The 13,784-nt window shown below is 39.4% G+C and overlaps 1 protein-coding gene across 2 annotated transcripts; it reads left to right on the top strand.

Annotated features, from left to right (window-relative positions):
* The first annotated feature begins 1,383 nt into the window (after positions 1-1,383).
* On the top strand, positions 1,384-13,777 carry LOC148361215 (cell adhesion molecule 3-like). 2 transcript variants are annotated; one of them, XM_088341952.1, is made up of 6 exons: positions 1,384-1,541; positions 1,654-1,761; positions 5,378-5,647; positions 6,831-7,157; positions 10,579-10,827; positions 10,927-13,777. In XM_088341952.1, exons 2-6 carry the CDS (start codon positions 1,674-1,676, stop codon positions 11,100-11,102), a joined length of 1,110 nt encoding a protein of 369 aa, XP_088198078.1. In that variant the 5' UTR covers positions 1,384-1,541; positions 1,654-1,673; the 3' UTR covers positions 11,103-13,777. The 2 variants fall into 2 exon arrangements, with proteins under 2 accessions (XP_088198078.1, XP_088198077.1); XM_088341951.1 differs by having other exon boundaries at positions 1,384-1,761.
* Positions 13,778-13,784: the final 7 nt, after the last annotated feature.

The following is a 13,784-nucleotide window of genomic DNA, read 5'->3' as shown; positions in this document are numbered from 1 at the left end:
CAAGAAGTCTCAAGGGGCTGCAGAGACCACAGATTATTGCAAACCACAGACTATTATTACACCAACCCCTGATCTAAAACCTACATGCAGGCGAAGAAAAACTCAAAAACCTCAGCATGAGGAAAATGAAGAAACCTTGAGAAGGGACCGCACATGAGGTAATGACACTTCCAGGAGGACCAGGCTGCGATGGATGTTGCATCAACCAACATTAAAAATTAAAATTAAATATGAAATAACAAAAAATATATAATAAAAAAATAAAATAAAAAGGTTGCAATGGATGTAGCCTTAAATAATTCACAGACATTGTAAACATTCATAAGCTATAGAATGTAAGTGTGTTTTAAGCCTAGATTCAATCAGTTCCACTGAGTTTGCAGATCGAATCTCAGAGGGCAGAGCATTCCGCAGCACCGTGGCCCGAATGGAGAATACTCTCGAACCTACAGATCTCTTCTTGGCTCTTGGGATGACTGGTAGGCCAGCATTTTCAGAGCGAAGGCTCCGGACATAGGGGTAATCTAAATCTCTAAGGTATGAGGGAGCAAATCCATGCATGATTTTGCATGGATTTTGAAGGGTATGAGGGAGCCAATGCAGGTAAGCTAAAATCGGGGTAATGTGATCAAACTTTCTTGTCTTAGTTTAAAGCCTCGCTGCAGCATTTTGGTCCCAGCTGCAGGCTTTTGGTTTGTGGATTTTGGGAGACCAGAGAGTAGTACATTACAGTAATCGAGTCGGGAGGCCGCATTAGACTGGGACAGCATAGAGCGACTTTTTGCAATGTTGTGAAGATGGAAAAAAGCAGTTGTAGTAATATTCTTAACGTTTAGTTGGAAGGACAGATTGGGGTCTAATGTGACACCTAGATTTTTGACTGAGTCACTCTGGATGATATTACAATGTTCAGAGCAGTTTTTGAGAACAATTCACTGCATTTAGATGGACCAATAACTAACATTACGGTCTTTTCAGGGTTAAGGCGCAAGAAGTTAAGTGACATCCATCTTTTTCTCAGTGACGCACATCTACTTGTAAAATATTAAAACGAGTATTAATTTGAAGATATGTCTTTAAAATGGATTTCATCTAAGATTTTTTTAGATAATGAGAAAAAACAGATTTTGGTTCACCTCAATTTGTGTTTTACTCCTTCGGCAAACATTACAAATCTGTGCCTTGCAGTACCACCTTCTAAAGTATGTCTGGTTATCCACATCATGGGGAATGTGTAGAGGTTAAATGAAAGTGCCTGTTTTCCCGTAAAAGCCTGTGGGGGAGCTTTTCGGGAGGAATGCGATAAAGGAAGCTGTAGGAAATCAAGCCAGCCGGTGTGAAGTCACTTAAAATTCCCAAGTAAAAATAGGACTGACACTTTGCACATCGTGTGTATGTTTGGGAAGCAAGGGAGGAGGGTATTCCTCAGCTAAGACCCCTGTTCTGCTGTGAGTCATCCCGCAGTAGGAAGGATCAGAATTTCCCAAAAAGACAGACTTTTCTGGGACTGCCGTGCATTTTGTCTTGAGTAACCCTCTGAGGTATTGTTTAAGCATTGGCTCACTCGGAAGGGGTGTGGAGAAGCGGATGCTTACTTTCACTTTTCATGTCCCTTATAACTCCACCAAGATAATCCACTGCATATTTTCTTAGAAGCCAAGCCGGAGAAACAAATGGACAAAATGTTTTGCGGTTACGTATTCTGGGCTTGTTTGGGGATGTCTGGATTTCTGAGCGACTTCGTTGTGTTTGCTGAATGTGGTAAGTTAAGAGCATGCAAGCCTCCCTGAAGGCTAAGATGAGTTTTTGAGTGTATCAATTACATAACATGGCTAAAATGCAGAAATGTTTGTATAAACGCCTGGATTTTGCATAATTAGTATGTTTGTCCGTTAAACAAACAATTTAACAAGTCCAGTTGAAAAAATAACCCCAAGTAGGACAAGTAAAATGGGATACAATTTCACCCATTTAAATGTTTTTTTTTTTTGCTTTGTAGGATTTTTTTTGCTGTGTTAGAAATTTAAAATTAAAATCGTCTTTATGGTCATTGATAACAACGTAGTGACATTTGTTTGCAACGAGAATTCATGTTTGAGACTCCTGCTCTAACGGATGAACAAGAAAAAAACCTGTTGAAGAAAATAACCAAACATATTAAAAAAATATATTTTTATTTGTATTTCTTACCTTTTTCTTATTTTTTTTATAGTATTTTTCAAAATTCTGCTTTGTATTTTTATTTATATTTTCTTTTCAGTCATGTTGCAACAAACATCGCAAAACAGATTGAACAAATCACCTGAAAAGAAAAAAGGGGTGACAGGTTAAGTCAAGTCAGACCACAGACTATTACAGAGTACAGACTATTATTACACCATCCCCTGATCTAAAACCTACGTGAGGGCCAGGAAAAACTCAAAAACGTCAACGTGAAGAAAATAAAGAAACCTTAAGAGGGGAACAGACATGAGGTAATCCCCCTTCCAGGATGAGCAGGCTGCAATGGATGTTGGATAAATAAACAAAAAAAATAAAATGTAAAAAAGTTCAAGTATAATATAAAAAATAAAAAGGATGACTAGTTTGCAAGATCGAAGCCGAAGCCTTATAAGACACCGTTCCCCAAAATAAATCTGGGCACTTCTTTAATCAATATAAATGCAGCATCGTAGCTCAGGGGGTAAAGCGCTCGTCTTGTGTTCAAGATGTCGCAGGTTTGATTCACGTCTCCTCTGTGTTATATGTTGAATTGCCCTAATTCCCCCGATAAGCAGATAACTGCTATTGGTACGTGAGTGTGTGTGAATGCATAAGTGTGAAGTACATTGTAAAGTGCTTTAAGAAGTCTTCATTGACTTGAAAAGCCTATTCATAAATAAATGCAGACCATTCATTCATATCCCACAACCATTGATAAGATAATCCTTTATTCGTCCCACATTAGGGAAATTTATTTTGCTGCAGCAGTAAAACAATGAAAAACAGCTAAGAATAACAACAGTTAATCAATGATCACATTTTTGAATCACGATACATTCAGAATTTTACAGTTTCTGAGAATGTTTTGTTTTCACATACTTCTCCTTGCTACCATATATCAATATAAATTACACAATATATTGTATACCTGAGACATTATATTACATACCTGACGCATTTTGTTGTGAAAATTTAAAGTGGGATCGGACGTGCACTAAGAGTGAGTTACAAGAGCCCGACGAGACCAAGTGAGAGCTTTATATGTGTGTCAGTTAAAAGATAAGAAAATAGTGTACTGAAAAAAATATAGGTAAAAGGAAAGTAAAATAGGGCAGCACGGCAGCGCAGTTGTTAGCGCGTGTGCGGCACAGTTCTGAGGTCATGAGATCGAACCTCCTGTGTGGAGTTTGCATGTTCTCCCCGTGCTTGCGTGGGTTTCCTCCGGGCACTCCGGTTTCCTCCCACATTCCAAAAACATGCATGTCAGGTTAATTGGCCGGTCCAAATTGTCCCTAGGTGTGAATGAGCGAGTGAGTTGTCTGTCCCTGTGTGCCCTGCGACTGGCTGGCAACCAGTTCAGGGTGTCCCCTGCCCACTTCCTGAAGATAACTGGGATGGGCTCCAGCACCCCCGCGACCCTACTGAGGATAAGCGGTGCAGATAATGGATGGATGGTAAAATAACAAATAAAATGAGCATCTGATAACAGTACACGAAAATATTACGTGCGTTTGTGACTATTTGCAGAAAAAACATTGAAAACAGTGACATCATTTGCTTCTTTTTTTTGCAGGCAATGCTTTAAAAAAAATTTGGGGAAGTTCGAAAAAATGTTAAGACCAAATGTTTACTCATCATGAACTTTGACCACCCAAAGTGTGGGCTAGAGAGGGGAAGTGGACCAAGATACAAATAGTAAACTGCATGACTCAGACACACTTGGAAAAAAAAAGTTACTCGCTGGCACTACCGGTACTTAAAAGGAAACGCAAAGAATAATCTGAGTACCTTTGACAGTATGCCGTGTGTCAAAAAACAAGGAATTATCTTAAGAATGAAAACGAGGTCTCAGCATTTTTAAACAGAATGTAGTATGACAAAAACAAGACTTACCTATGACACAAAAAAGTTACTTTTCTGTTCATCACTTTCTCCTCACATTTTTCTTCTTTCATCTTCCTCTCATTTTCAGTAGTGGCATGACAGAAAACTTCAAAAAGACGGACAAGTATGCAGATAAAATACTTGAGAATATATAAATAATATATCAAAAAATAATTGCATATTATTGCTGCCATTCTTAATAGAGCTATACAATTAGAAGCATATTTTTGAAATAGTAGTAATAGGAGAAAAAATGCATATGTCTACATCAGGCATGTCCAAAGTCCGGCCCGGGGGCCAGTTACGGCCCGTGATCAATCTTTTTACTAGCCCGCGGCCTTTGTCATGAAATTAATAATATGTGGCCCACCCGTAATGATGACCGCAGTATAAAATACATTTGTACAAAAAATAACTAAATATCCATTTCACCAGATGATGGCAGTGGCCCTTTAGCCACCTAGACCATGGCTTTCTGTGAGAATTTTAGTCCACCCCATTTACAACATGGCAACTGTAAATAAAAAAAAGAAAGTTGACTGTGATGAACGCCACTTCCAGAACCGTTGGAAATTTGAGTATATTTTCACCGGAATTCGAAACAACTGTGTCTGCCTAATTTAGTAGCAGACTATGGCTGTTTTCAAAAAATATGTTATCAAGAGGCAATGCCAGACGAAACATGCTGACTCCAAAAAGCTAACTAAAATTAATGCTATGAAAAGGTGAAGCAACTCGTAGCTGTTTTAACGGCACAGCAGCGCTTTTTCACGAGACCCGGTGAGTTCAAATGAAATTGCTTCAAAGGCGAGCTAGGAGGTCGCGACGCTGGTCCCCAAGCACTGAAAACATTTTACGGAGGGTGAATTTATGAAAGACGGTGCAAAGAATGCCAGGCTGAATGGTCGGCCCCCACACTTTTTTAGCTTATTAGATCTGGCCCGTTTTTCGACACTACTACATTATCTTTTTTCCTCATATATTGCCGAGGTATCCGATCATGACTCTGTACAAGCCGATATAAAAAAATCTAATCAGGCTACTCTCCAACAACAAAAAATTGGCCTCTACCCGGGTTAGATTTTTCACTTCATGACAACGTGTGTTTGACTATAATTGGTTGGTTTGGTTGGTAAGATCCCTTGACCACTATGATCGCCTATGATTTTCTGTGGTGTGTCTTGGGCAAGTATAGCCCGGTGACACCCATCCCTCTCAAAAAGATTCTTGTTTTTACAACATTTTTCAAGATTCCCCAAATAAAGAAACACAAATCTGTCTTGCTTCCCAGATTACAACTGCACAGACAAGCCCATATTCAGTCCATCCAGAATGGTGGTAAAGTTTGGCATGTCGACCTCCGCCAACTGCTTTGCATGCCAATACGCTTGTCACAACAAATTATTCGGTTTGGAGAAATCCGTCGGCGAAGAGACACGGAACGGGACTAACATTTATTGGACAGTGGAGAAAATGAACACCTATCCTTCGTCTGCTTTGTGCTACTACAAAAAAAGCAATGGCTCCCACTGTTGCAGCACCCTGCCCATCACCGTTTACAGTAAGATTTGATTGAAATTACTATTTTTCTTGTTTCTTCTTTTTGGATCTTGCATAAGTTCATGATAGAATTTCAAATGCATCTGTTAATGTAATCGCCCAATAGCCAAATAACTAGAATGAACATCAAAAATGGTTGTGATGTCGTCAAATTCACAAAAAAAGTCAAAACTGGAGGAAAATACAACAGAATACTACGGTAATATTCCAAAAATTCTAAAGAAATACCACAAAAATACAATACTACATATGCATAAATACTATAAAAAATAGAACAGAGATACAAAAATATTTCTACAATGGAAATACTTACATACCGGATATGACGTCACTAAAAACGATTAAGGGGAGAAACGTGGATTTTTAAAATCGCCAAAACTAGAATCAAAAGATAAACATGAATGGATTTTTATTGCCCCACCCTTAATAGTACCATAATACTTCCAAAATCCTACTGGAATACTAAAATTGTACAACTATAAAAATACTTCTACAGAAATACAACCAAAAATACCACTACTATAATACTCTAATACATAATTACTACTACAGGAATATTACAAAAGAAATACTTTTAAATACAGCTACAATGATATTTCTAACATACAAAAAATATACAACAAAAATACTACTATGGAAGTACTATACAAATACTAAACAGAAGTACAAAAACAATACTGGCGGAAATACTTACATACCGGATATGACGTCACAAAAACGCTTAGTGGAAAAATGTTGATTTTAAAAATCGCCAGAAATAAAAATGAGATATACTGTAAACATGAATAAGTTTTGTCCCACTCCTGATGAAAATAATACAAAGATACTACTGAAATACTACAATTATATCTCTATGAAAATACTTCTACAGAAATACCACCACCATCATACTATAATACAAAAATAATACCATAGAAATAATACAAAGGAAATACTTCTAAATACAGCTGCAGTAATATTCCCAAAACACTAACAAAATACTTTTAAAAAATACAAAAGAAATCCAAAAACAATTCTACAATGGAAACTCTTGCATACCACAAAAAAAAAACGATTAAGGGGAGAAACGTTGATTTTAAACAATTGCTAAAAATAAAATCACTATATAATACATGAATCAATTTCTTGTCCCTCCCCTAAAGAACCCCGGCCTATCTTACTGACTCCTTACCTTGTGTTGGCAGAGCCTCCTGAAGCGGTCAAGTTGGAGATTCTAAATCACGACGGGCCTCTGCTAGAAGGTCATCAGTACGAATTGAACTGCCGAGTGGAAAATGTTGCTCCGGCCAAAAATCTCATAGTGACAATCACACAAGGGGAAAAGATACTGGACCAGCACTGGCTTAAAGACGAAACAGAGAGGAAACCAATGGATTTGACCTTCTGGCAAAGCATCAATGCTAGCAAAGAAATCGACGGGGCCCAATATAAGTGTTACGGACGGCTGGACATGAGACCTGAAAGCCGCGAATATATTTCCGTGTCTGAAACTATCAAGACTACTGTTTATTGTGAGTGTATCAACAATCTTACTGCTTTCAGTTTTTTATCAACATTGGAGAATAATAGGGATCGACCGATATGGATTTTTCAGGGCCGATCCGATTATTAGTATTAGGAGGAGGTCAATAACCGATATTCGGAGCTCAAATTCATTGCTGTTTTGGTATAAGACATTATTTAATAGTGCACAGAGAAACAAAGAGCCGTTGTTATCAATTCAAATAAAACTTTGAAAACTCCTTGAAACTTTTTACAGTAAATACATTACAATTTTAACACAACTAACAAATAGTTCCCTGTTTTTTTACAATAAATAAATAAAAGTGGACTAATGTTATGATAAGAGCTCATCACGTCCAGTTTAGTGTGCGTTTTATGCTCTCAATCACAAGCAAACCCGCTTAAATGACGAACTACTGTTATGATAAGAGCTAATATGTCAGTCTCCACCTGAATTTTTCATGCAATCTCTCAATCCCCAACCTGCTTTTCTACAACGGATACAGGCATGTCGGGACGAGTTAGCTAAGCTGCCGCTTTCTCTTATTGTTCCTGCTTTGGTGGCTCTGCCCCCCAGGCGCTTATCCAATCAGAACGCGCTAAATGGGTAGCAAGGACGGAGGAGGAGGGGAGGGGAGGAGAACGAGCAAGGAACAGAGTGTCTCAGCTGCAACAAACATAATACAGTGGGACCTCGCTACTCCGAGGTTCCACGTTCGTGGGTTCAGAGCTTCGCGGGTCTAAAAAATAATAATAATAAAATAAAATGATAATTTTTTTTTTTTTAAGCATTCTTGAAGGGGCGTCACTACTTCGCGGATTTTCACTTTTTGCGGGTCGTTTTGGTCCCATTAACCACAATAACCGAGGGATTACTGTGGTCGGCCCGTCGAATTAAAAAAAAAAATCAGATTCCGATATCCGTCAATTTCTTAGATATCGGTGCCAATAATCAGCCCGCCCGATAAATGGTTGACCTCTGGAGAACAACTTTGCAGCAGTGCTTAACAAAGAGTGCTTGGCACGTCACTAGATAACTGTAATTAGGCACTGTTACTGGTTACTTTATTTGAAAAGTAATTCAGTTACCCTCAGATTAGTAACACCAAAAAGTAGCACGATACTCTAAAAATAACTATCGAGTGGCAAATTACAATATTTACTCTCAGAAGCCGACCCCATAAAATTGCTTTAAAATCGCCACATAATAAAGGAAGGGAAGAAAATGTGTACATTACATCTATTTGCCAAAGCAATTACCCTTCATATTTCTTGCCTTGTGCAATCTTAAAAGCTTGCAATCCAACACATAGCAGAGACACTCCATATCCATTTTGTCTCTGGGCTTCAAACCACCCGAAGATCTCCTTCTCCATTTCTGGGTAGTCCAAGACGGTTTATCCTTTTTCCCCAGTACTGCGAAAATGTTTTTTTTAAACAAAAAGACCAAAAACCTAGCACAATTTTCCCATAAATTCTGTGCTCACGTTTGCTTCACTGATTTCCCATTGGTTTCTTGTTCCTGTATAAGCCACACTACCTCCCCATACGCTGCCTACCATTCGCTACGTGTGACACACAACCAAAAAGAGGTAATATCAGGCCTAATAAATCCAGCCCGACCTGTCTCAGCCCGCAGGTTTTAAAGCCCGAACCAGCTCGAGTCGACAAATGAATTTAGAGTCAAGTCAAGTCAAGCCACAGACCAGGAACGGAGACGGGACCCAATAGCGTTCATTTTACTCAGTTTTTATTAAGAAAGAGAACAGTGCTTGCATCCATGATCCGATGATCATCGGTCACTGGTAGCAGATAGCAGGAATGCGGAAGTGGCACTTCCGTGTCGAGCGAGGGTAGTCGTTGGCAGCGGGAAAAACAGGTCGAAGGCTGGGGCAGAGGAGCAAAACGGAAACAGGTCGAAGAGGTCGGCAACAGGTATCAGGAAGGAAACAGGCCAGGATAATGTCAGAGAGTACAAAAGCTTGCCTAGCTGAGAGCATAGGTTCGCAGACGGTCTGACGGCTTCCTTTCAGAAGACAGGAGTTTAAAAAGAGTCCAACAGCCAATCTGGTCCCATGCCTGTTGGCGCCAACGGGGCAACCGCAGGTGACCCAAATCAGTAATCATGACATCAATCATATCTCAACGGACTGCACAGGTTACATTGACACCATCCCCTGATCCTAAACCAACATGCAGGGAAGGGAAAAACTCAAAACCTCAGCACGAGGAAAACAAGAAACCTTAAGAAGGGGCCTCACAAGTAGTTCCAGGACGACCAGGGTGATAGATCTTGTAATGGGTAATAACACATAGTGAACATCAATAAAAGAAAACATAGTCACCAATTAACTTGCCATGCATGTTTTTGGAATGTGGGAGAAAATGCCCAGAAAGAACCCACGCAGGCATGGGGAGAACATGCACAGGAAGGCTGGAAACTGCATTTGAGCCCATGAACTCAGAACTGCTCCGCAGACGTGCTTACCACGCAGCGGCCGTGCCGCCCCTTTACCATACCTGTCAACCTCCAGGGCTCCGTGCCCTTACGAAATGTCGTATTTTCCCTTACAAAATACAAAATAATCTTACACCATATTCTTTTTTCAAACGTGTTTATTTATGTAGTTTAACATGTTATATTGTACATGTGTTTCGTTATATCATATATATTGTTCACTAACATTTTGGTGTGAGATACTGAGTTGCTCGACATGAATGAGGTTTATTATAATAATGTTCAAAAATTAAGCAGCTTGGACGTTCACTGTAGAAGGAAAAAATACATGCAAATATAATTAAGTAGAAAAATACATTTTCTTATTCAAATTATGAATTCATTTTCTGCATTAAATTATTGTTGGTAATATACTGATTAAAGGGATAACCACAAACCTGTCTTTTTTCATTTTCTCCTTTTATACGTCCTTTTTTTCTTAACTTCTTGATACAACATAATAATTCGTAATATGATGCAAAGCAAGAGCTGGCTCTCTTTAATGAGTTGAGCCGAAAAAGCCGGAGACGGACTTCCTTTCACTACATCAAACCACTCGCTTCGTTTGTAACGAAAAAAAACGATACCAAGATAGAGGCTACCGCGGCAAACTCCTTTGACTCGATTGATTTGCCGTTTCGTGATCCTCGGTGTATACCGGATGGTACCCATAATTGACAAATTTGCGTTTTTCCATACAGATTTTCTTGTACGTCGTACACGTCTTAAAATGCATAATAAACGTACTTTGTAGGTCAAAAACGTACAGGTTGACAGGTATGCATTACTGCGATTATGGAGTAACAATTGTATTTATAATGCATTAAACTATTCGTTATAGAGAAATGAAATTGCGTTCCAGTAACAAGTTCCTCTCTAACACTGGTCACAAACCTGCTTCCTGACGTACTTGTGTCTCCATCACCACACAGATAAGCCTCAATTCATTGGGCCTGCTCACAGACAGATTAACTTGACGGTGGGGGACCCCCTGCACCTCAACTGCTCCGCCGAGGGCAACCCAATACCTACAGTGACATGGAAGCTTCCATCGGTGGCGTCTTTCCAAGGCGACGTGGTCTCAGTAGACTCTGTCACGACGGCGCATAAAGGACAATACCTGTGTTTTATTAACAACACCATGGGAAAGGTCACCGTTGAATTTAACGTGGATGTAAACGGTGAGCTGACAAATCTTTTAATGGCGGATGCTCTTTCGGTGCCTGGTGTCTTCTAAACCAATGCTAACTCTGTCACTCTTGTGTTTTCTGGTTCTGCAGTCAACTACACGTATATAATCCTAGCCGTGGTAGCAGCGGTGGTGGCTCTGGTGCTCTTTTCCATCATTGTCGTCTATGTCCATTACTACAAACTTAACCGGACTGGAAAGTACCACCTGAAGGACGTGTTGCGTTTCCGTACGCCGCACGTCGCCCTACCTGCAGAGGAGTTGTGAAGGGCAACATATGGAATGCATATGAAGGTTTTCACGTCCGTACAAACAGTTCACGTGTTTTTGGTCCGAAGTCAGACTGCCATTTATAATGTACGTCCAGATTGGAGTCGAATGGTATCTGCATGAGTGTTGCATTTTTGTGTTTTGTACGTATGTATATCGTGAAAGTTATAATGGAGATGAAGCTTTAAATTTCAAGTCACAGTAAAACTTTAACTCTCGAGTTTAACTCCTAGTTAAACGTATTTTAAGCTTTAACCTTTGACAGTATTATACACACACTTGTCCCTGGAGATAAAAGAAACCTGACCTAGCATGTAAATAAAGCATTTTAAGAGGTCAGTGCTTGGTCGTTGACAAAAAAGGTAAAATTCCAAAGATAGGTCAGTGAGTAGCAGTGAAGTAATCTACATTTCAACACATCCTTTATATTTGAGCATGCCTGCCCATTGACAGGCAATGAGAGAATACACAGAGGCATAGATTCTTTATCCTCTCCAAGCCATGTACTGAAAATCACACCACATTACTAAAAAAAAACAAGTTTAACAATTTTATAATATACACATAATGTAGATTAATGGAGTTTTGCTTTTTTTCTGGTTTTGATTGCAACATCCTTTGCTGTCTGGTAATCCTGGAAGGGGGATACCACATGTGCGGTCCCTTCTCAAGGTTTCTTCATTTTCCTCATGTTGAGGTTTTTGAGTTTTTCCTTGCCCTCATGTTGGTTCCAGATCAGGGGATGGTGTAATAATAGTCTGAAAAAATAGTCTGTGTAATAACCTGTGAAGTCCTCTTTGTGATTAAGGGCTATACAAATAAAAATGACTTGACTTGAATAAATACCCCCAAAAAATATTAAGGTAATTTTGTAAAGCACTTTTGTATACAGATTTTGCTTTTGCAGACTTGCATTTATCTGTTATTCACTGCTGAAACCATTTTTTTAACTGCAAATGGCATATTTGTGATCAGAAACGATTTTGATGTGATGAGAAATCATCAAAATGTGTTTGAATAGGCTAAATACGTTCCTGTCATGATTACCCAAGTGGAGCCACCTGGGGTAATCATGTGGCGCGCTGGAATGTGCTTCCTGATTGGTTAATGCTCCCTTTTTAAACGCGTTACGCGGAGAACTCTTTGTCTGAGGATTACTTCTGTACCCCGTAAGACTCTCCCGATTACATGTGCCTTCTTGTTTACCTGATTCTGCCTGCCTGCCTCCGATCCGACCTGCCTCCGATTCGACCTGCTTTCGTCCCACGCTACGATCTTCTCTTCAGTCCTGAACTGTACGAACGCTCTGGGGTCTCCTGCTCTGTTCTGGTCCTCCCTTACAGTTCCGAAGATACTTTTTGTTCACCATGGAATTAGGAAAAAACGAACGCATCTGAACTAATAAGGCTATATTTACGAAAAGTAAAAAACAAATCCTGTAGTAGTAATATTAAAGATAACCATATTTATTATCATTATGTTACACTAATCCAGGGGTGTCAAACTCATTTTAGCCCGGGGTCACAGAGTAGAAAAATCTCTCACGGGGGCTGGATGAGTACAATAAAGAGAAAGAGAGAAAGAAGCAAAGTGAGAAAGAGAGAGAGAGGGCGTGGGAAAGAAAGAAAGACAAAGAGAGGAGAAAAGAAAAAGAGAGGGACAAAGAGAAAGGAAGGAACAGGGGGAAAGACAAAAAGAGAGACAGACAGAGATTAGGGAAATAAAGGGACAGTGAGATAGAATGACAGACATAGAAAGAGAAAGAAAAAAGAGAAATGGGGAAATAAGAGATGAAAGAGTGAGAAAGAGAGCGAGATAGAGAGAGAGAGAGAATAAACAAAAAAGAGAGGGAAAAAGAGAGTGACACAGTTAAATAGACAAAGAGGGAAAGGGGAAAAAACATTGACGAATAAACAGAGAGTGAGAAAGAAAGACTGAAAGAAAAGGAGAGAAGAAAAGAACACAACTGCAGTTGCTGCAGTCATATTCCAACTTTTTTCTCTTGAGCTTCTCTCAGTCCTGTCTCGCAGGCCAGATTCAATCTATCAGCGGGCCTGAACTAGCGCACAGGCCGGATGTTTGAAAACTATCCACTAACCTAACCGTCAAAAATCCCCCTTCCGATTGTATTCAAACACATATTGGCGGTGTAGCAGCAACAAGGAAGCTCAGTAAATCCCAGAGGGAACTATCTGCAGGAAGTACTTTTGCTTTCCTGTTATCGCAAAAGTCCCACCTTCCAGGGAACTTGTTTGGCCCTCACTCCCGCGAATAAAGGATATCTGCATTACTACCAAAGCTCACCTTCCATAATAAATCACAGATAACAATCTTATGTTGTAAAGTCACTGATTGTCCTGAATTAATGACCATTGTTAGGGTTTCACTCCACTTGCTGCTGTCCTCTCGGCATCTTTCATTTGTTTTATTTGCGGACATGTTCTCATGGTAACGACATGACTGGAAACAAGAGTATTTCCTATCCTTGAATTACTGCCCTGTCTTTTTTTTTGTTTCCTGGAAACAAACACTTGCACACTTGTTGTGTCATCATTGAAGAATACTGTGATTTAATTGTATGCACTGTACAAACATATATGTATCATTTGTAAAAATACAAACTATTGTTGTTTTAGTGTATATACCTCAAGTTTATTAAATAACTGCTGTAATTACATT

The sequence above is a fragment of the Urocampus carinirostris genome, chromosome 8 (genome assembly GCF_059441175.1).
Source record: "Urocampus carinirostris isolate Australia breed hairy pipefish chromosome 8, RoL_Ucar_1.0, whole genome shotgun sequence".
Lineage (NCBI taxonomy): Eukaryota > Metazoa > Chordata > Actinopteri > Syngnathiformes > Syngnathidae > Urocampus > Urocampus carinirostris.
This window is presented reverse-complemented; position numbering and strand designations above follow the sequence as displayed.

Bases quoted from the DNA above. Each gene is read 5' to 3' on its own strand.
- LOC148361215 (XM_088341952.1), top strand. From the start codon at position 1,674: ATGGACAAAATGTTTTGCGGTTACGTATTCTGGGCTTGTTTGGGGATG. The intron at 1,762-5,377 runs GTAAGTTAAGAG...CTTGCTTCCCAG, and splicing joins CGTTGTGTTTGCTGAATGTG to ATTACAACTGCACAGACAAG. The intron at 10,828-10,926 runs GTGAGCTGACAA...CTGGTTCTGCAG, and splicing joins ATTTAACGTGGATGTAAACG to TCAACTACACGTATATAATC.